This window comes from Lactuca virosa, chromosome 3 (assembly GCF_052849685.1).
Source record: "Lactuca virosa cultivar CGN04683 chromosome 3, Lactuca_virosa_CGN04683_v6, whole genome shotgun sequence".
In the NCBI taxonomy this organism is placed as follows: domain Eukaryota; kingdom Viridiplantae; phylum Streptophyta; class Magnoliopsida; order Asterales; family Asteraceae; genus Lactuca; species Lactuca virosa.
In genome coordinates, this window is record NC_136428.1 from 112,064,035 (window position 1) to 112,086,156 (window position 22,122).

General features: G+C 32.6%; 1 protein-coding gene across 1 annotated transcript; it reads right to left on the reverse strand.

The window, feature by feature from the left end:
• Positions 1-5,138: 5,138 nt before the first annotated feature.
• LOC145163930 (abscisic acid 8'-hydroxylase 3-like) lies at positions 5,139-9,402 on the reverse strand. The gene is made up of 9 exons (XM_079082667.1): positions 9,182-9,402; positions 8,521-8,845; positions 8,294-8,443; positions 7,976-8,227; positions 7,811-7,897; positions 7,627-7,705; positions 5,603-5,709; positions 5,386-5,504; positions 5,139-5,300 (listed from the first exon to the last, which is right to left on the reverse strand). The coding sequence occupies exons 1-9, from the start codon at positions 9,400-9,402 to the stop codon at positions 5,195-5,197; spliced, it is 1,446 nt and encodes a 481-aa protein (XP_078938793.1). The 3' UTR covers positions 5,139-5,194.
• Positions 9,403-22,122: the final 12,720 nt, after the last annotated feature.

A 22,122-nucleotide genomic window follows, 5' to 3' on the forward strand; every position in this document is an offset into this window, starting at 1 on the left:
CACTAAGATAATCATAAAACAATATACTCAAGTACTCTTCCATCTCTTCAGATTGGAGAAACTTTTATTCCTCTCATCCGTTCTGCCATACATTGAAACTTTTCCAATGTTTCAGAATTACACTTAAACTTGTAAGCATAACTATATTTACTAAACTTTAGTAAATTATCACAAATAATCTTATCATTCTTTGTGGTGGACCTGATCAGCGCACAACCTAGTGCACCCGATCGTTTAGTTTGACTCACATATACATGTGAACAAGGACTTAGTCTTAATTTCCCAAAGATGAAAATTCTCATTCATCACACAATACAAGTTGCATGATGCCAAGTTTCTATCCAACTGAAACTTGGGTGATGAGAATCTTTCCTTATTTGGTAAATTATGACACTACCACAAATGAAAGAATCAAATCCATTTTCCAATATTGTTTATCAATGGAAACATATAAACAACAAAGTTTCACAAATGCCATTGTAAGGATACTTAAATTAAATAAATCAAAATTTTCTTTTATTTTTAAACTTTGCGGAAAAATCTTATCCTTACAATGCAAATACATATGAAAAACATGTTGTTATCTATTCCTAAGCAACATATCATAACTCTTAAGCAGCAGCTCAAAATTCTGATCATCGAACCATGCGATCAAAATCCATCTTCGCGATCAGAATCAGCATACTCTTTCTTTAAGCTTCCTTTGATTCTTCCAAAACATCAAAATGTAATTACATTACATCATGTATTAAGAATCTCCAAAAGAGACTTCATAGAGTTAGATAATAGACTTTAACCTGAAGCAAAGTCAAACCTTTTTGACTTTTACCATCCTTATGAACTTTCAGGTAAATTCGGCAGCTTCACAACCAATGCCCCTTCTTTTGGAAAAAGAAACATATGGACTCTTTGGAAATGGTACACTTGATTGTCTCAGACTTAGCCTTTCTCTTTACCATCAGTCAAATGACTTGACCATGGCCAATCCCTTTCCATTGGGAAGAGAAAGCTTTTCTGGACTTCCAATGTCACCATTGTCAATGTCCAAATAGGTTTGGGAAATAGATCTTTCAGTCTAATTTGCTTTACCAGTGCTCCAAATCATTGCTGATTTTGCAGCAACAAGCAAATAGGTAATATCGATAAGGGTCATGTCGTGATCTGTCATCAGGGAGTGACTGAAGAACCAAGTCAACAGCCAGTAACTTCGACACCCGACTCTCCCGGCTTGCCAATATGTGAGTTAACCTCCAAGATGTAAGCACATATAGTCTTTGCTTGCCAATAGGGATTGAGTGACTTAGAACTTTTCAAGTCTTGAAACTTGTGGGATAGGGAGAATTATTGGAGGAGGCGGAGGAAGTGAAGTATGATTTCCAGTCCCATTAATGCACAACAAAGGGATTGATCTTTCACCTTGATTTCCATTTGGGATATCATCTTCATTAGGAAAGCTTGTTCTTAAAGATTTGGGAAGACCATAGCTGTCTAAACTAGACATTTATAATGGGAGAAATTCAAGTTAGTTGATTTAAAGTCCTTGATATAACACCCAATATGAAAGATTAAGGCTAGGACCCAACAAACTATTTATAACTCGGAAGAGGGATGCCGTAATCCAAGTTATAAAATATTTGAAGGTAGGTAAATAACGATTTACCAATTTCCACCATGAAAACGAAATAAACTATTAAGTTTTAATTGGATTTGAAACTCCTAGATCTTTTGAGATACATTGAACTTTCAATGGCATGTTTGAATCTCGATTGTGCCCTCTCAAATTTGTGACTGGGATGCCGAGGATCACAAACAAGGTGTGAATAACCATGCAAATTAACTTGGTACCCTTAACTTTATCACCTAATTGATGTGCCGGTTAACCACACGCGCTCCACCAATCTATGATAAACATTAAGTTGCCCTTTACCACACATTGTCAGTCCCATGTTAGTGTGTCGGTTAACCACACACGCTCCACTAACGACTTAACAAAGGTGTAAAGTGCAATTTCATGGGTTAGCACCATTTCACATTTTCCTAAGTAACTAAGATTGGGAATTTATAAGTGTTTAGTTACTTAGTATTTATCATTATACTTTTAATGAAGGGAGAATTAGAGTCCTATCCTACCCGTTCGGCTAATGACCCTCCACCAGTCAAGGAAGCGGTGGGTGAGAGTAGACACCCATTAAACTGCCATTTTATAGGCAGTAACCTTATACCCCCCCTTAGAGACTGGCTTCGTGAATGAGGCCTACTAACGGTAAGATTGACTTTACTCTTATACATATATATATAAATATTAAACCTATAATATTATAATAGTATAAGGGTTGAGTTTTAAACTATTAAAATTCTAGGGTTTAATTTGGAATTAAAGTATACATGAGGGGGTAACTTTACAATTTCCAAAACTTGAGGGCAAGTTTTGAAACTTTTCAAAACTCTTCAATTTCATAACATATGAGTTTAATAAAGGTTTTTTAAAACTTTTAATGAAGAGACTCTTGAACATCCATAACTTGAGAACAAGTTATGGAGTTCATAAAACTATTTATGACAAACATGACTCTTCAATTTTGTAACCTATGGCTTCTAATGATTCTTTAACTAGAAAAACTCTTGGTTTTCCATAACTTGATGACAAGTTACAAAAACACATATTATGAATAACTTTTAGATTAATTTGGATTGAAAACAACTATCACAAACATGTCTAGCAATATTCATAATCTTGATTAAACTCATATGAACAAGACAATTCAAATCAAACAATTTTCATGTAATTAGCCTAACCATTAAACTAATACAAAACATGAAACTTTTTACAATTATCTTTTGAATTAGATTAGAATGATCATTACCACATCAAAAACAGGTTTATAGGTTCAAAAACAGCTTATGGTAATGTTCCTAGCCCAATTCTAGCCAAAAAACACAAAGATATGCATTCTGGGAGACAAACTAGTCGAGTTCATCAAGGAACTCGTCGAGTTCATGCTTTTACTCATGAACTCGTCGAGTTTTTGGCCAGAACTCGTCGAGTTTTCAGTCTGGGCAGTTTCTTGGCTTCGAAAAATGAGTTTGCATCAAGTATAAATGAAAACAAGTCTGACTCTGATACCACTGTTAGGTTTTGAGCATTCTAACACTCTTATGGTGTATATGCAATCCTAAATACCTTGGATCTATGTTTTCTCTATTATACATGCAAACTTGAAGTTTCCAAGGTATTACCCTAACTAACATACAATCATAAGTACTAGTATAACAAAACTAGATAGAATACATACCTTTTTGATGTAGCTTGATTCCATGGAGCTCAAGAGCCTAGTGCCCCAAGTGTGACACTTCAAATGGTTCACACAACATCACCAACATTTGGAATAACCATGAGAAGAGATACATGGACTCTAGAAATCGGCTTGCCCTCTTGTGTATACACTAGTGCCAATTTCACCAACCAATGGGGTCTTTATATAGTGTGTCTATTAGGGTAACACCATGTAACTCATGACTTTACCCATTCCTTATGCTCCATGGGTTTTAGCCTCCATGGAGTATCCATGGGTCACCACATGGGTTAAACCCAACATAAGGAATCATGGATCATAAGCCCACATATATAAGAATGAATGATTTACACAATCAATCCCTATATATTTAATTAGTCTCTTTTGATCACTAAATTAATTCCAAATTAATTCTTGATCAATACTAATTAAATAATATGATTTCATATTAATATATTAGAACTTATAATATATTAATATGTCACAAATATCCTCTTCTCACAAAAGGTCTACCCAAATGTTCCGATGCCATGCAACCCAAATAGACCACGCCTGGTCTGGTCAAGTATATACCAATTATAGTTATGGACTTAGACACTAATCAACAGTACGATAGGGAGAGAAGTTTGCGAGTCATCCGCTGAGTGCGATTTGATACCCCCAGTCTGAAGTGAGTCTTCCTTCGCAGTAGACGTGGGTCGAAGGCACCAAGGTCGGCCCACTAGTTTATGTTATAGTGTGGTGATTGTGTTTGTGATCATTGTCAGTTATGCCTGTATTTTTTTTGATGGATCTGTGATTATGTTATGATATTATGTGGTAGTAGTGGGGGTGAAATGGACCCGGTATCCGGTTAAAATAGACCAAAGGGGATTGCAAGCAACCAGATATGCTTGATAGTATCCGGCTGAGATAGAACGAAGGGGTAGGCAAACACCTAGATATGCTTGGCAGTATCCGGTTGAAATAGATCGAAGGGGTAGGTCGGCACCCAGATATGTTTGGAAATATGTTTTTTTAGTATATGGTATTTTGGGGGAACTCACTAAGCTTCGTGCTTACAGTTTTAACTTTCTGTTTCAGCTACTTCCAGTTCGAAGGGGAAGGGTCCGGCTTGATCGCACCGCATCACTCTATGTTTTTTCCGCACTTAGTGATTTTGGGATTTGTACTCTGATAACACGTTACCATATGAATATTTCGAATATTTTGATATCAGCTTCTTATGAATTGAATGAATTTAAAAACAAAATTTTATCTATATTTTTGGGGATGTTACAGCAGTGAATCAAATGATGTATTCAAATTTTGAGGGGATCAACATTTTTTATTAGAACTATTTTAATGGTAATATGGTTCGAAATTTCCATCACATTTCCGAGGAAGTTTATTTAAAAAAAACAATGTTGATTTTTTTGGTCGGAAAAATGTCAAAATGTTTCGACAGATTTCTAAGGCTTTCATTTTTTCATTATTTTATCCCTATTGCATTGCTAAATTGGGGGTTTCCTTCAACTTTGTATTTTGTTGGAAAATAGTCGGAATTTCCATAAAATAAATTTTCCCTCAAAAAGTTTGTTCAAAAGGGATACAATTTATAGTACATAATGGTAAGCGACAAACTCTTGTTGATGCATGTCGTTTAAAATTTTAAAGATTTGTTAATAACATTATTACAGTGTTCACCTTGGTCATGGTACCTTTAGTTTTAGTTAATCTTTTGATGTATTCATATCGAATAAATGAAGTGTTTTGTGGGACATGTTTTATTGAGCAACGTAGAATGATATAGTAGGAAGAACATAACTAAATAAAGGGATACAAAACAATATTCGCAGCCAACCTATTTCATAACTCTTGGGCATGGGAGATGCTAAAAGACCATTGACCTTGATATTATTTCAATTCTCATCTTTTAAAGCAGTTAATGTAATTGGAACTCCACTTTTCAGTCTAGGGATGTGGGATTTCTTTTCTAAGTTAAGATCTTGATCGTTGACAGTCCACCTGTAGGTGTAGGAATAAGAAGATAGATGTTGAGAAAAAAAATAATAGAAAAAGATAGATTGTGGGAATTAAAAAATCAACTCACATGTATCCGCATGTTAGCCTATGCAAGAATACCAACATTGTCACCTTTGCCATATTGATTCCTAAGCATGTCCTAGGCCCAGATCCAAAAGGTATATAACAATATGGCTTTTGTATTTCCTGGAGACATGAATAGCCTTGTCAAATTTTATTAATTCTAGCATGACCAATTGTATATGATTTGATTGAAAAATGGAAATAGATGGTTATCCTGATACATCAAATCTAGATGGATTAAACTGCAAAGGATCCTTGTATAATGTTGGATCATAATGTATGTGAGTAACATCTATATCAACATGCCATCCTTTCTTTATCTCAAAATCTGTAGTTCACAAATCAAGATAAAACAAAACAGTGAGGCGCGGAAAAGTAAATTTACAAAATGCCCTAATGATAAAGTGGTATAGTCTACATTTGTCTTTCAAGGCAGCCCATGTGACTTATCTTGAGTGAGGTCATAACAAACAATATATATGTATTTGGAAGCGCCTAATGGAATCATTTTACCAATATATCTTATCATAGTATGTATACTTAGAAACCACTTTTATAGTCTTTTTCCTAAAAAAGTGGTCTTCTAACATTTCTCTCATAGATCAAGTGGCTTCCATTGTAAATGAAAGATGGTGTTAGACTAGAAAACCCATAAAGTCTATATGTGATGGAGAGAATCTTGTAACCATGACACATTTTCTAGTTGCTTCCTTGAACATAATTTTTTTAAGTAAAAATAACTACTTAAATTAGTTCCAGTAATAAAGAAATGATCTTTACAATATACAACTATAGATTATGATGAAATCAACTATGGCAAAACTGTCAAATACATATGTAATTAATTCTAAGCTTTATGTTACTCCTACTAAGAAAATATTAACTATATTACAACCGGATTAAATGGGATGAAAGTTTTTCATATGATCACTAAATCAAAATTTTAGTCAAATCATATGTGTAGCACATCTTCTAGTTCTTGAAGAGGGTTATCGAAAATATTCACAATATAACTAGGAAGCCGTTTGAAGTGCTGAAGATGTAATAATGATTTGCGAGTTTAGTGTGTCCCATTTGATATCTTTAATCTCATAGACTACACTCAATATCGTTCACACAAAGTTGCAAATCTTTCTCTTAAACTGTCGTAACTCGATAATTTCCATAAGCATATTGGCATATATTCCATTTCTGGTAGACCCAAAAGTTATTTCACAAACTATTCCTTATTATTGTGAGTTGTTTTGATTTTGTAATGTCATGGTATAAGTTTGGTTACTTCTCTAACTATCTTGTCTAATTATCGTATCTACCCTTGATTCCTTGAAAATAAACAAATTTTAGGTTTTCATTAGGCATGGTGTTATGGAATATGGTTGTTCATGTAGATTTGTGGAAAAATTTCTTTAATAGGACCGCGAATGCAGCTATGAAAAATTTAATATTTATAATATTTTGTTATATAACAAATTATATTAATTAATCATAAGTATAAAATTTATTTTTATTTATCGAGTTCATATAAAATATTAAATACATATTAAAAGCATGAGACACAATAGCGTATTTACAAAAGCTTATAATTAAAATATATATTGCAAACACGATATCATATGCATGTATAATATTTATTTAAAAGTGTGTATGTCTAATATTTATATAAATGTACATATAATATATATTTAAAAGTGTGTATGTCTAATATTTATATAAATATATATATAATATTTATTTAAAAGTGTGTGTATGTGTAATATTTCTATAAATGCATGTAAATTTTTATTTATAAGTGTATTATAAATATAATCTTATTTATTTAATATTATTGTAATGAAAAAAAATATATATAGATTATATATATGTTAAAACCAATTTAATAGAAGAGAGTGTTTGACAATTTATGTAAATTTGAAGAATGAAATATACTAGGAATATACTTTTTGGGTAAAAAATGAAGTAGAGTTGGAAATGAAAGTCAATGGCCTGGAAAAATACAACTTTTTAATTATTAAAATATGTTCTATTGATTTTTTGTAGAAATCAATGCACTGTAGAGAAAAAACACTAAACTTATATGAAATGCGGGATGATGATTTGTCAATCTATCAAACTTTATAGAGTTTAATGTATTGTGATAACTTTATATTTGTATTGCCAGAAAACGCAAAACGGTCAACAAGTCATCAAGAAATATTATGTACGAGATATTTTTTTCTAGTTATCAATAAATCAAAAAAGTACTTACCCTGAATTTTGCAGTCATCAATCACAACACGAGGGAACCATAGCAACACATTTGCCATTCTCAGGGTCTCTTTGACAACCTAAAATGTCCCAAGATTATAGACCAACTCAAACGAATTATCAATCTTGGATAAGTATAAAATCAAAAATTAAAACAAACAAGCTTGTACTATTGTGCTTCTGACCTTTGAACCATAAGACATCTTGTTCAGATCCTCGAGACAAAGTAAAGCCCCTCCTGGTTTATTTCTTTGTATCAACAACTGTTCTTCCTGTTATTTCATTTTAATGTCGTCACTTTGTGTATCAGATGTTAAGCTTGATGACATAATTTGGTCATGGTTACTCACTCTTAACTTGTTTTGGACTTCTTTGTTCTCATCTAAGAACTTTACACTCCACATCATTGCAGCTGCGGTGGTAGTCTGCCCAGCTAATATTAACGTTAGCATGTTGTCCATAAGTTCTGAATCATCAAGCTTCTCATCAGCTGGAAATGAGTCTCTCTGTAGCATTGACTGCAAGAAGTCTTCACAAGGTTCTTTGCTACTACGTCTACTAGAAATCATTTCTTTGAAAAGGTTCATAAGTCTTTCACGTGCCTACATCAACATTATTTGTCACTTAGTTACAACATCTCAATAGAAATATGAAACGACATGCTCTACCTTCATGCCTTTGTAGTATCTAGTGCCAGGAATCATGACTGGAATTGAGAGCATCGCATTTGAAATAGTTGTACAATCTTGTTCTATATTTTTCAACAAGGATTCGTCCGTGATGCTCATCAGCATGTCACACATTGCATCAAATGATATCTGAATTGGATAAGATCTTGATGAAAATATTGAAAATTACTTTAGTTGATTAGTAAAACCAAGTCTCCTGATTATACCTTCATGCTGAAGTCAAGAGCCACAAAACTCTTACCATCTTCAGCCAACTTCTTGAATCTTAAGGAGAGCAACTTATCGAACTTCTGAACAAACTGGGATAAAGATTCCATGGAGAAAGGACCAGAAAGAAGGCGTCTTATTCGTTTATGACTTTCAACTGGTACACAAAGCAAGCTTTTCTTCCCAACAGCATCTGCCATTGATTTCACCAAACACTTGTTGAACAGCTTAAATTCATTTGTCAAAATTGTTTTTGCACCCACTACACTTGGGACAAATACATGAACTTTGCCAAACAGTCGCGTTTTGAACCAGTTTCCATGCCTGTGTACATAATTAATTTTCGTCACTTAATTAGGTGAAGAAAGTCAACTAAAATCAGGAAATATATGCAAATAGTTTGACATGTTGCTGAATGAGGAATATATTTATTAAATTAACCAACTAACAAACTTGTTAACCTATATTTATCATTCATAAATTAAATCCTTTTAAATATCATCTAGATCGTGCATGATGCAACTACATATATGAGAAATTTATACCAAATACAATGGTTCCCAGGTCATGTCATGCTACGGCTTTCTAAGTGGGCCATTTTATTTGTTTTGTGCAGAAACAATAGCATGAAAACAACTATATATATGAGAAAGAGATTACCATAGTCTCCGAATACGAACAAATTCATAGCAACCTTTGCTACTATTAGCAGCTGAAAGAAGGGATAATGTTTCGCCAATGAGAGGAAGACCAAGTCTTCCAGGGATCGTGTCCACTGATTTCCTCTTTTTATTGGTAAGGAAACTTAAGACAACACATGAAAGAAGTACAGCTAAAACTATGTCATAGTTGTTCTTCAAAAGCCATTGAAGTTCCACCATTTTCCAAATCGCCTTCGTTCTTCAGAATAAATCAATGTTACCCATATTTAGAAAGATTATCAACATTAGTCTTATATAGATAGACTAAGTAACTAATGTTGATGTCCTAGTTTCTTGTAATTGTGTCGTTGATTTTATCTATGTAGTACTATAATTAATCCCATTAATAATTGTTTAATATATAAAGAATCTTAAATTTGGAAAAGAGAACGTTACAAGACAACAAATAGTGATTGTTTTTTTCAGTAAATTGTTTGATTATTGATAAAACATTTATGATTAATACATATTCTTAACTGACCTAAACTAACTCATAGTTTTGATACTAAATTTAGATCTTGTCAAACTAAATGCCCTGGAATTGAACAAATTTTGTAAAACTGATCAGAGATCGATAGCAGGAATTGTGGCCCATTTGAGTGGTGATCAATAAAGTATTTTCTCAAAAGGTAACTTCACAAATGTATGGGTGTAGAGCCGCATAGTAGCTGCATGCCAAAGAAACATAGGTCAATTTGCATAAGATTATTAGTCAATCGATCTTTATCTTTGATGCAAGACATAAGCAAAATAATTGGTTACTATTTTCTTTTTGTACACCTAACGTTTCTATAAAATTGACATCCGAATATAATTGGTTCAACTAGTAAACATTTGGGTCATCTTTATATCATTGTAACATTTTATTGTTGATCATAATATATATAATACAAAATCGACAAACAAAAAACTTTGTTTAGGAATCCTATGCCTAGAAAAATAAGTTTGGTGATCATTCAAAAAATATTGGTTGATCATTAATTCAACTTTAACCCAATTATTTAATTAATGCCTTTAAAAGCACACTAATGTATTACAAGTAGAATTGTAAATGAACCAAACGAACACGAACAATGACTTGTTTGTTTTTATTCGTTTAAGTTAGCCGAACAAACAAACGAACACGAACGGATAAATGAACGATATTTTTTTTTCGTGTTCGTTCGTTTAACAAAGTATCTTGTTCATGTTCGTTCGTTTATATTCGTGAACAAACACAATTGAACATATATGAACATAAACGAACATATAATATGGTAATATAATAAAAAAAATTGAACATAGATGAATATAAATAAATTAAACGAACGAACATAAATGAACGTAAACGAACGTTCACGAACATAATTGAATGAACGAGATCATTGTTCATGTTCGTTCGTTTAACTAAACGAAAGATAATTTTTTGTTAATGTTCGTTCATTTATTAAATAAACAAATAAACGAACTTCCCGCCGAACAGTTGACAAACGGTTCACCGAATTTTCAGTTCGTTTACGGCTCTGATCTCTAATTATAAGCATTGGTTCGTTGATTGCATACTTCGATTAATTGCTATTCTGAAAAGTTCAACGTATTGTTTCCAAACGAATGTTTAGGCCTTACAGCACTTTTATATTATTTTTACTAGTTTATAACCCGTGGGAAACACGGGTTATAAAATTAACTAAACTTTCATAATAAAAATTTATAATTATTAATCAATTATTTTACATAAATCATTTTAAATAAATTATTAATTAAGAGATATATATCAAAATTTTATAATTATTATAACTTCAAATTTAACCTATAATTAGAAAATGTAAATTTGAATTTTTGAAATGAGTTGTCTAATGTATCTATATGACACATGACATAATATTAATAAGAAGTTGTATTAAAATGAGACTTGACAAAAGGAGATTAAAACTATTCATTTATTAGAAAAGAGATTTTTCGATTGTATCTATAACCGAACCTAAATATAGAAGTTTACGTCCAGCTGTGAATAGATTCATAGTAAAACATAACATTGTGCAATAAATCCACAAAACAACAGAAGATTTAATTAGCGATGTCCCACACAAAACCAATAACCATTTTACACTATTTTTAATTTGTTATTTGTTATTATTAAATATTGAAGTTGTACGAGTTACCGACACGCTTTGCATTGGTATTTTTAAGGTTAATTACACCTGAGCCATGACATACAAAATCATATTACTCAATTTCTAATTAAATACCATTCTAAAATACTTATCAATTATCCTTAATCATTATCTATAATAAACCATCGTCACCATTTTAAATTCTTTGGAGGAGATGTTTGGGCGATTATCACTATTCAGGTACGCAAAAGCTGCAGGTCGAGAGATGGAGAGTGATTATGGCTGTTTTTTGCTGGGTCCTTTCTAGGTACAGAAGTGAGGTCATTTTCAAAGCCAAGGAAAAGTCTTGTTCAATTCGGGTTTCAGAAATTCAGATGTATTCTTTTATTTGGCTTAATAGCCGCTCAAAAAATGTTTCCCAAGGTAACTGGGAGAAATGGCTAATTAGCTCAATGTTGTAAAAAAAAAAAAAATAATAATAAATAATAAATAAAACAATCGTCACCAATGCCATTTCACCTATTTTATTTCTCAATCTTACATCATTAGTGGAATGCCAACATTTTTCAAAAGTTAATTTATACTTTGTAACAAAAATCGATAAGTTAGCAGTTTAGGAAGAAAATAGAACATTTTAAATTTTACAAAAATCTTTAATTTGTAATACATCAATCACGGTGTTTGTTGTATTAGAATTTTTGTATTTAATATTGAAAAAAATCTAGAGTAATGTAAAATTTAAATTGTTTTTTTTTTCCCTAAAACTCAATGAATTAACAACTGAATTTTGTCCCTACTACGTTACTAATTACCGATGGCAAATTCTAGCGGTAAATTAGGTCATACCCGTTGGAAATTCCGTCGGTATTCAAAACTTATCCGTGGCAAATTTGTCAAAATGACCCAGTTTTGTAGCAGTGCAAATGTGCAATAAAACCATTTCCTTCGGAGCCCCTTGATATTTCTCTTTAGTCAACAACAGACCTTAGTATCGCAAACATGCAACAACATTCTCAAACTTTCTCCACATGTACAGTTTCTACTCAACACGTTCAACACTTGACATTTAAGCATTAAAGAAACTTAGTTAATAAAAAATAACATATATAATCCATTTCATGTTTAGGTTGAAACAATAGATATAGCTTTTCAACCCTTTTGTTGTGCTATTTTAACGTGTAATTGTGTTTATGAAAGATAATGAGAAGAAAAAAACAACAAAAATTAAGGTGAATCAATTATGCTTCTTATTCATTATGAGGTCCGACCCAATGGGTGGGGCAAGTTGGACAACGGCCCAAGGCCCATTGAAGTTTAGGGCCCAATTTTAAAACTGTTTTTATTTATATATTATTTAATGTTAAATGATAAAATCAAAATTGTTGTAGATTACATGGTAAAGAGTGTGTCTAGGTTGTTCAATTCACTCTCATCGAATTCTTTTTCCTAATTATAATGGTTCTATCAGATCCTCCACTTGTTCATATCACAAACAAAAGTGTAAGTTTTCTATTTTCTTTACTTATGTTACACTTTCTAAAATTTCATACTCTGCATTTATTCCAATTTTGTTTAATTCCTTTTCATTTAAATTTTATTTTTATGACATTTAACACCTTTAATGTCCGATTTTGCATTTGTTTTTCAAAATTTAATTTGAATTTATCAAATTATTTTATGTGTAATATTGCTTCCACATAACAATAGTAAATTTGTAGTACAGTCTGTTAAAAAACTTAGGTATTTAGTTCATATTTTAACTATAAACTTTTTATCAAATTTAACTAAAATTTAGTGGTCATCCGAATATCCAGTAATTGAAAGGTCTCCGTTTTATTTTTACCCTGAGCTCGAAATATGTTTGAAACCAGGGGCGGAGGCAAAAAAAATTTAGGGTGTTTCTCATAAATTAGTTAGAAAACACACACACTCATATATATATATATATATATATATATATATATATATATATATATATATATATATATATATAAAGAGAGAGAGAGAGAGAGAGAGAGAGAGAGAGCTAGGTTCATTTGTTTAAACTAAGTATTGTGTTATCGTATGCATAAATGTGGGCCAATCAATATTAAATAAAAATTTAAATAATTAAATAAACAATCAAGGGTATTTTAGTAATTTGATAAATAGCTTCCACAAATAGTCCCTATAATCATGCTAGCCTTCACTCTTAACCTAATTTATTTTCTTATATACAGCTGTCAATAATGACCTGAAACAAAAAGAAGGAGATGAAGGTGAGAAGGAAAGCACGAAGCGGCTGCAAGGTCCAATGGATGTCGATCGATTGCAGGCTAAGGAAGCGTCTCCGAGGTCGACAAGACTGAAGCAACGAAGGGAAGAAGCAACGATTTTATTCCCTCTTGTGCAACTGTGAGGTGAGAAAAGGAGGAGGTCAGAAGAAGGTTTGGGAGGAGGTAGGCAGAAGCGATTGTTGATGGGGAAGGAAGGGAAAGGTGTGAGGGAAAAGGGTCTATTGCTCGTCGATGGTGGAAAGAGGTGAGCGGATCGAGGCTTCTCCGGCAGCCTCCATCTTCTTCCGCTTTTTCATTCGTCACCTTTGGCTCGCCATTGATTCACCTTTACAGTCGGTGGTGTATAGGAAAAGGCAAGGTACCTTCTTTTTCGATTTAAGATTTCTTCGCTGAATTTAGCTTAAAGGATGTACTGACGAATATTGCTTCAATTTTCATTGTTCTCGGTTTTAATCTTTTCAATTTTCATTGTTCTCAGTTTTAATCTTTTGAAGCTTTTGGTGTTAAAGAAGAAAGATGTTGGGGATTATAAAACAAAAAGTCGGTACCAGAGGTTTATCGGATCCGGTAAAACATCTTCACCCTCAAAATTTCGTTTATTTATATCATTCCTTCGATTGAACACCTGAACGATTCCCTTTGAATTTTTTTGGGGGCACAGGTACCCTTCGAATTTGATTGCAATCAGGGAAGAAGACAGAGTACTGTGCAAACATTAATCCCTTTTATTTAAATCTAACCCTCAAATATGATGTAATTGTGTATTTGTTCCAAATCTTGATATCTCCTTTGAAGTTTCTTCAATGAGGCAGTAGGTCCACTTTTTACAATCTGAGATTCCTAGAATTCTTTGAGAGATGTTGTTAAATCTTCATTTTCTTGTTCTAAATACACCATTTTATACCCCATCTCTTTGGATTGAGAATCTTTTGTAGCTAAAGATTATTAATTCAGATTAGGTTCTTATTTCCACAACCTTGGTGGTTGATTTTGATTTTGATTGAAATCACTTTATTCCACCGGATTTAAACTTTTTTTTTCTGCATTTGATCGATACGATTAGGTTTTTATTTAGTCCCATCTGTTTCATTTGTCTGGCTTTTGTGTTTCAGTTGTATCATTGTATGGTTGATGATTTCGTTTGATTTACAATATCATTGAAAAATACCCACTGATTCATCCGTATAGTAGCAGCAATAACAATTGTGATCAAGTGCATTCGTTATATTCACAAAAGAAAGCATTATTCATCGTTAAATTCTGGCAGAACAGTCCATAATAAAATGATCAAGTGCATTCGTTCAAGAATTCTATATTTAAGAATTCCATGCTTTTTAAGAATTTATTTATTTTTTTATGACATTCTGTTAGAATATGTGTAATTGTATTAAAATGAGCAATTCCATAGCAGTTATTCTTATAGAATGCGTGAAGGATACATGCTGATCAAGGGCGTGAACGTTGGAATGGAACGACGGATTCCAATTCTGTTGGAATCACAGAAGTTGATGCTTGAAGAACGGACCACATTATTCTTTTAGAATGTATTAGTCGTTGTTAGATTTTGATGTTTCTTCCCCGTTTTGATTGTTTTTGTAGTTTTATTCTTTAACAATAAATGTAATTTTTACAATTGTTATCCGTATTCTATAAGAAATAATGTATTTTTTGTTTTTATTCTTCAATTGATTGTTCAAGATTTTGTTATTCTACAAGAAGTTGTTACTCTTCAAGAAGTTTTTAAAGTCATCATCAAGAATTAGGTTCAAGAATATTTTTATTATTTATGGTTCAAGAATATTTTTATTTTTGAATATACTCATAAACATATTCTGTTAGAATGTCCGAATTAAAAGAATTATAATTCGTAAAATCGGATTTTTAAAATTAATAGAATCTATGATCCCTTAAAAAATGCAATTTCCCTTTATTAAATCTATATTAATTGACTAAATTACCCTTGTAATTAATTAAGATGATTTTTTCAATTATATTTAATTCAATAATGTATATTAATCACTTTCTTAAAATAAGTAAATTTGATTGACCCACATTTATGCATACAATAACACAATAATTACTTTAAACAAAATAATGTATATATATATATATATATATATATATATATATATATATATATATATATATATATATATATATATATATATAGAGAGAGAGAGAGAGAGTTAATTTTGAAGGTCCTATGTGAAAACTAAAATTGATCCTCTCTAAATATAACTTTTTTTTATATAAACAAAATAAATTCAAGGGAGTGAGTTGTAACATGACAAAGCTAAAAACGTAACTAAATTAATTAAAATAAAAAAAATAAAGTTTTATAAAAATTGAGGGGTATAATATATAAATTTCTAAAACTAATTTGTTAAAGAAATTAAAAGATGAGTTAAATTGTGAAAATGAGAGTACAAATAGGTGGCTACAACTATAACTTGAAATTATGATTTAAATGACAGTTGAGTTAAATGCATCCCATGTTCAAAAAATTATTAACAATTAGGCTCGAACATAGGTATATTGGAGGCCGATGTGATGCTTGTAACAGTTGAGCTCTTTTACGTTTATAATTGCATAAAATGATGTATATGAACTCATGCTTAAAAAAAATTGAGAATTTGAGGGTGGGCCTGGGCCACCCCTGGCTCTCATGTGGCTCCGCCCATGTTTGAAACTCCTTGTTGATTATAATCGTGGACAAAAAGAGAGAAACTAGAATGTGGTTAAGCAGCTTGTGTAGGTCTAAAAGATAAGATTAGCAACCTAACTCACTTTTACCTTATTTTCATAATAACCAAGGACGAGGCTAATAACATTCAAGGTGGGTACAATTTATATGGTAATTATTTCAGGACTTACCTTGAAAAAAATTTAGGGCCTACCTTTGAAAGATTACCACGTCGACGCAACAAGAAAATAATTTTCAATATAGCTTCTTATATAAAGCAAGTGATTTCCGCGTTATTAGTCATTAGTGTTAAGCAAAAAATGGTGTACAACTAAGTTAATATTTGTTTACCAACATTGAGTCAATTGGTTTACTAGCAATATCGAGCACAAGTTTAAGTTGTAAAAATTATATATTAAAAAAATCGGTTTTTTACCGGTATAACCTCTCGGTTCAATCGGCTTTTCACTAAACTGAACGGTTTCTTCCTATTTAATTGAAACCGGTTTTTTAAAGTTTTGAATTGGTGACCTAATCGGTTTCAGGTTTAACCGTCTGAACTAGCCAGTTCGGTTTTTTAAGATATACGACCTGACCCAATACAAATAATATTTATTATTTTATTTTTATCGGTTTCACTTAAGTAGGTAACCACGTTGTTTCTTGCTCTAGACTCGCCACTGATAATAAGACTTGACCTTTTCTTAAAACTAGCCTTGACTTTATGTAAGTCAGCTAAACTAAAACTACACATTTGAGAGACAAAATGATTAGCAACCTAACTCACTTTTTGCAATTACTTTTTCGGATCACAATTCATAAAATGACCAAATCACTTATGCTAAGTTAGAGATCCATGGTCAATTGAAGAATACTTTCATAAGAATTAAGGAATATATTAGTCCACTAAAGCCATGCATGTCGTTAAATATAAATACATTAAAGTTAGCGGTCAATATTTTTTTGTTCCGAGTCAAGTCACATCCATTTTTGGCAATAATTTGATCACCGCTCATTCACCCTCATCAACACGTATCCAACAAAGCTCAACTTACGCTTTGACCACTACCTAGGGTCAAATTCTGAAATAGACCACCTATTTATTCACCCACTCGTTTTCATCCAAATTTTCTCAAAGGTAACAACCCTAAACAAACCATGGAGAACGAGACAACTGCTGACAAGGACTCCAGCGATCACCCATCCAATTCTGAGCTTATGGCGAGCGCCAAGGTGATGTCTGAAGCTGTGGCAGGCCAGGAGACTGACACGGGCAAGATAGCCGGAGCTGCTGCTGACATCCTGGATGCAGCGGCGAGCTATGGAATTGTAGATCAGAAGCAAGGATTGGGGAAGTATATGGACCAGGCGGAGGAATACCTTCATAAATATGAGACAACCCACACCACCACCACCCAAACTGACGCTGACGGCAATACAACCACCACCGAAACCACCACCACCAAACCCGTTGATGATGATGACAAGTAAATTAATTTAGTGCTGGATATATGTATCGAGGTGTTATATATGAATATGGCTGAAGGAATATTAATCAAGGAGTAATTGATCGAACTTATGATCATATGTTTTAATTGTTATTTTTTTGTAACTTTTATCTCTAAATATTATTAAAAGAGAACCTTTAATTCTAAATTGAAGAAATCAGGGCCATTGATTGCATTTCAATCCTATATTTTCTATCATTAGATTATTTGATGACATCATCTTTTTCAACTCCTTTATTTTTGTCCACAAATTTTATAAAACATATATTACATTTTAAATTAGGAAGTTCATTAATGACAATTAAATCTCATCAAAAATAAAATGAATTAAATTAGGAATTCTATTAATGACAATTAAATCTCACCAAAAATAAAATGAATTAAGTTAAGAATTTTATTAATGACAATTAAATCCCACCAATGAAAAAATATAACACACCATCCCTCATTACCAGTACCCCTACCTTTTCTCCCTTTTTTCTTTACATAATTTATCTAACCTGAGTTTTGTAGTGGGAAAGAAAATGAGGGAAAGAAGAAATAAAATATATGTGGGCTTCGATCTGTGTAGATCAGTCTTGTGTTCGATCATCATGAAAGAAGGAGGAATGATATAGAGATAAATTTCTTTGGATTCTACTTTAATTTGATCGTAGTTTAGATCGATTTTGGGTACGTTTTAGATTATGTTTCTTTTATTCTGTTTCAACTATGAAGTTCCAATCTATAAAACATTTCGCTTTAAGTTTAAATCCATATTGGTTACATTTTCTGAATCTGCTTCGATTTTTGTTCTTATGATCTGTATTGTTGATTTTGATTTTTTAAGTTGTAGATACCTGGAGAGCAAAAGGATGGACACAACAGCACCGCTACCTCTCATCCATTGTTTCGATTTGGAAGATATGTCCACTAGGTAGTGAATTTGTATATGTCGATTTTCTTTTTTATTTTTACATTTTTGTATATGCATTTAGTCAATGATTTTTTTGTGGCTTACCAAGTCATGAATGGAAGATATACTCGAGTCAATATCTATAATGCTTTACCCATTCAATCCATTCCTGGATTTGGAGATGGAATTTAAACCCTTATATCAGTGAGTGATCCACATATTCTACAACTCAGCAAAACCCAGTGGTGATATGTGTTTTGATTTATTGTAAAAAACATCTTTTAAAGATACAAATTGGGCTCTCAGAAATAAGTTATTCACCTATCCTTTTTTAATATTACAAAAAAACATCTTTTAGACTCAATAGCAAAGAAAAGACAAAGTTTTAGTATACCATGTAAATAGATTACATCGATAAATCTTATTGGAAAAGGTTTGGGATTGATTAATTTTGGTTTATTAGCAAGGGTTTTTTGGTTAACTTGCGTTGTCTGGGCATGCCGAGAAGCATAGTAAGAACCTTTCACAACCTTATTCTTTCGTTTAACTGGTTTGAATCTTCTTATTGAGTTTACTTTCTCAATGATAAATGGGTACACCATACACTCTTGAAAATAGGGTTGGGAACATTGTGAGTATCAAGGTTTTCTCAGCAATAAGAGAAGATATTAGTATAAAAGTTGCAATATAAATCATTTTTAATTACATAATAATAACTAAACAAAGATATGTGAAAGGATTATCTTTATAATTTAAATTGCAATATATAACATAAAAATTGTATGAAATTTTCATTATGTTCCATTCCATTCCTCACAAACATGTTTCTGGAATGGAATTACTTATTCTATTATCTTGCTTTTACGATTACCTATCCATTCCATTTCTTTGTTGTTCCATTCTTTGCAACCTCACATATCTCAAAAAAGTAATTCAGAAATCCATCATACAATAGAAAATGTTTTATAAACTCCTATAAGGGAAGAAGAAAGATAAGACTAAATGAGTGTATGGTGTTAATCTAATTATGATGTTCTTTCATCTCTATTTGCATGTTTCTAGCTTGTTTGTAGTATTGTCTATAAAATATTGTTGTTATATTCGAAAGTTCATTTTACCCTTTTCATCTTTTTTTTGTATATTTTAATCTTTTAGGTTTTTTAGAGTATTTGAGGGACTGTTTCTGCTTGCGAGTGGGGTGAAGTCAAGGGCCCTAAAACTAGAGGGTAGTTGTATTTAGAGTCACTTAAATATTGAAGATTTTTGTTGGCATTAATTTCAATAATCATATGTACCTTAGAAGAGATATTATAAGTATAGTTTATTTTTTATAATGTTTTTTTTGTATTTTTATTAAATGTTGTACGGGTGATGTCTACCAGGTGTTGGTATTTTTTGTTGGCAAGTTATTACGCTATCTAACACCCTAATAATCTATAATATTTGTATAAGATGGTGACAATTATTATTTTTTATTCCAACTTCTCTTCATATTGATTATCCAATGTGGTCTGAGTTCTGGAATGTTGCCACTGAGAGGATTCCACATTGTGTGGCGTTGGAATTCATTATAGAATAAGGCATGATTTATATGCCTTATTGGGTATTGATGGAAATGTTTAATTCTTGCTCATGTAGATCGATAAGTATTTTACAATATGCTCTTTTAACCTTATATTAGGACATTTTTTGAAAAAAAAAATTGCTTTTAGTATTGAACTTTGAAAGAAAAAAAAGTTCATATATAGCATCGTACTCTTAAAAAAATGACTTTTTTGGATTATTTTTAGTTGATATGGAAAGTTATATTTTTTGTATATTGAAGATCATTTAAAGAATTGTTTTCTGGAAAAAATATTCATTAATAGCATTAAACTTTACAAAAAATTTCATTAATAGCATCGTAGTTTCAAAAAAATGACTTTTTCGTATTCTTTTTGGCTAATCTAGAAAAGTTTTATTTTTTATGTACATTAGAGCTCATTAATAGGATTTTTTTGAAAACATTTTGTTAATGGAAAATACACGTCATTTAATCCTGAATCATATATACTAGATTCTTCAATGAGACTACTTATATACCTTGCAGGAAGTTAACTCCGTCTATGTAACGTCCCAATTTTTCCAGACTAAAAATTTCTTTCATAAAACATTACTTAAAACACATTTATCAATCCATAACATAATCAGAGTATTAATTCCAAAACATATTTTCATTATCAGAGTAAAACATTCCCAGGCTGTCTAATTTATGGTGTGTGCCATGCGATCACCCCGAGCTTTTCCCTCCGCTACCGGAAGTACCTGAAACCAAAACTGAAAATCGTAAGCACGAAGCTTAGTGAGTTCCCCAACCTACCACATACCTTGAATAATCACATACTGCAAATACTGGGCCACGCCCACTACTCCGGGCCTCGCCCACTACCTCGGGCCTCGCCCGCTACAACGGCCCCGCCTGGCTTCGAGCCCCGCTCGGATACATATCTGTTTCTCTTAGGCCCCGCCCGCTAACATATAGTAACACATAAACGTATCACAACACATAACTGAACATATACTACTGAATCCTATTCTAAGGCCTCGCCTATCTTGGGCCTCGCCCTTGTCCTGCTACTGATGAGTTGTGGAACCCCGTCCACACTCCTACTGATAGTGAGATACGGGCCTAGCCCACACTCACTCTTTTCCTAACTTGGGCCTCGCCCCTGTTCTGCTACTAATGAGATATGGAACACCGTCCATACTCTGCTATTGGTGAGATACGGGACCTCGCCCACACTCACCTCCTTACCAGGCACATACATGTATCACACAGACAACAAGTATACTCTATCATGCAAACCATTCCTTGGGCACCCGCCCGACATCGGTCCTTGGTCCTGAATATCATACTATCAAACAGTGCCTAGGGCTAACCCCCGGGTCTTCCTACTCATAACTACATGGGCCGGCATTGTGGCCGTAGACCCATCAACACAAAGGGAAACTCACCTGCACTGCTGAACTTGCTGATAACCCTCTACTGCTGACTGGAAATTCCCCGATTGCTGCTTCTTCGGTTCCCGAGCTTGAAGAGGTCCGAAATGAGGCACTTATCCCAGATCTACAAGCTCTAGCTTCCAAGGTTCCTCCTTGCCAACCTTCTTCTTTTCTCTTCCAAGCTTTAAACCATCAAAATGGGTTCTCCAAGGTCAAGATCTCACCAAATAAGGGTATGAACGTTCTAGGGTTTCTTCTGAGGTTGCGGAGGCTGATATGGGGGCTAGGGTTGAAGCCATTATGTTCTTTATATAGTGGCACTCCCAAAAAAAAATAGGGTTTAGAGGCTGTTAGCGTACGCTGGGCGTAATTCTCGTACGCTGGGCGTACGCCTTAAAAACCCGTGATCTTTTGCCCCACTACGCTGGGCGTACCCAGCTAAACACGCGTGCACTTTGTGCAT

Bases quoted from the DNA above. Each gene is read 5' to 3' on its own strand.
- LOC145163930 (XM_079082667.1), bottom strand. From the start codon at position 9,402: ATGGTGGAACTTCAATGGCTTTTGAAGAACAACTATGACATAGTTTTA. The intron at 5,710-7,626 runs GTAAGTACTTTT...TGTGAACTACAG, and splicing joins TGATGACTGCAAAATTCAGG to ATTTTGAGATAAAGAAAGGA. The intron at 5,505-5,602 runs GTATCAGGATAA...TCATGTCTCCAG, and splicing joins TTAATCCATCTAGATTTGAT to GAAATACAAAAGCCATATTG.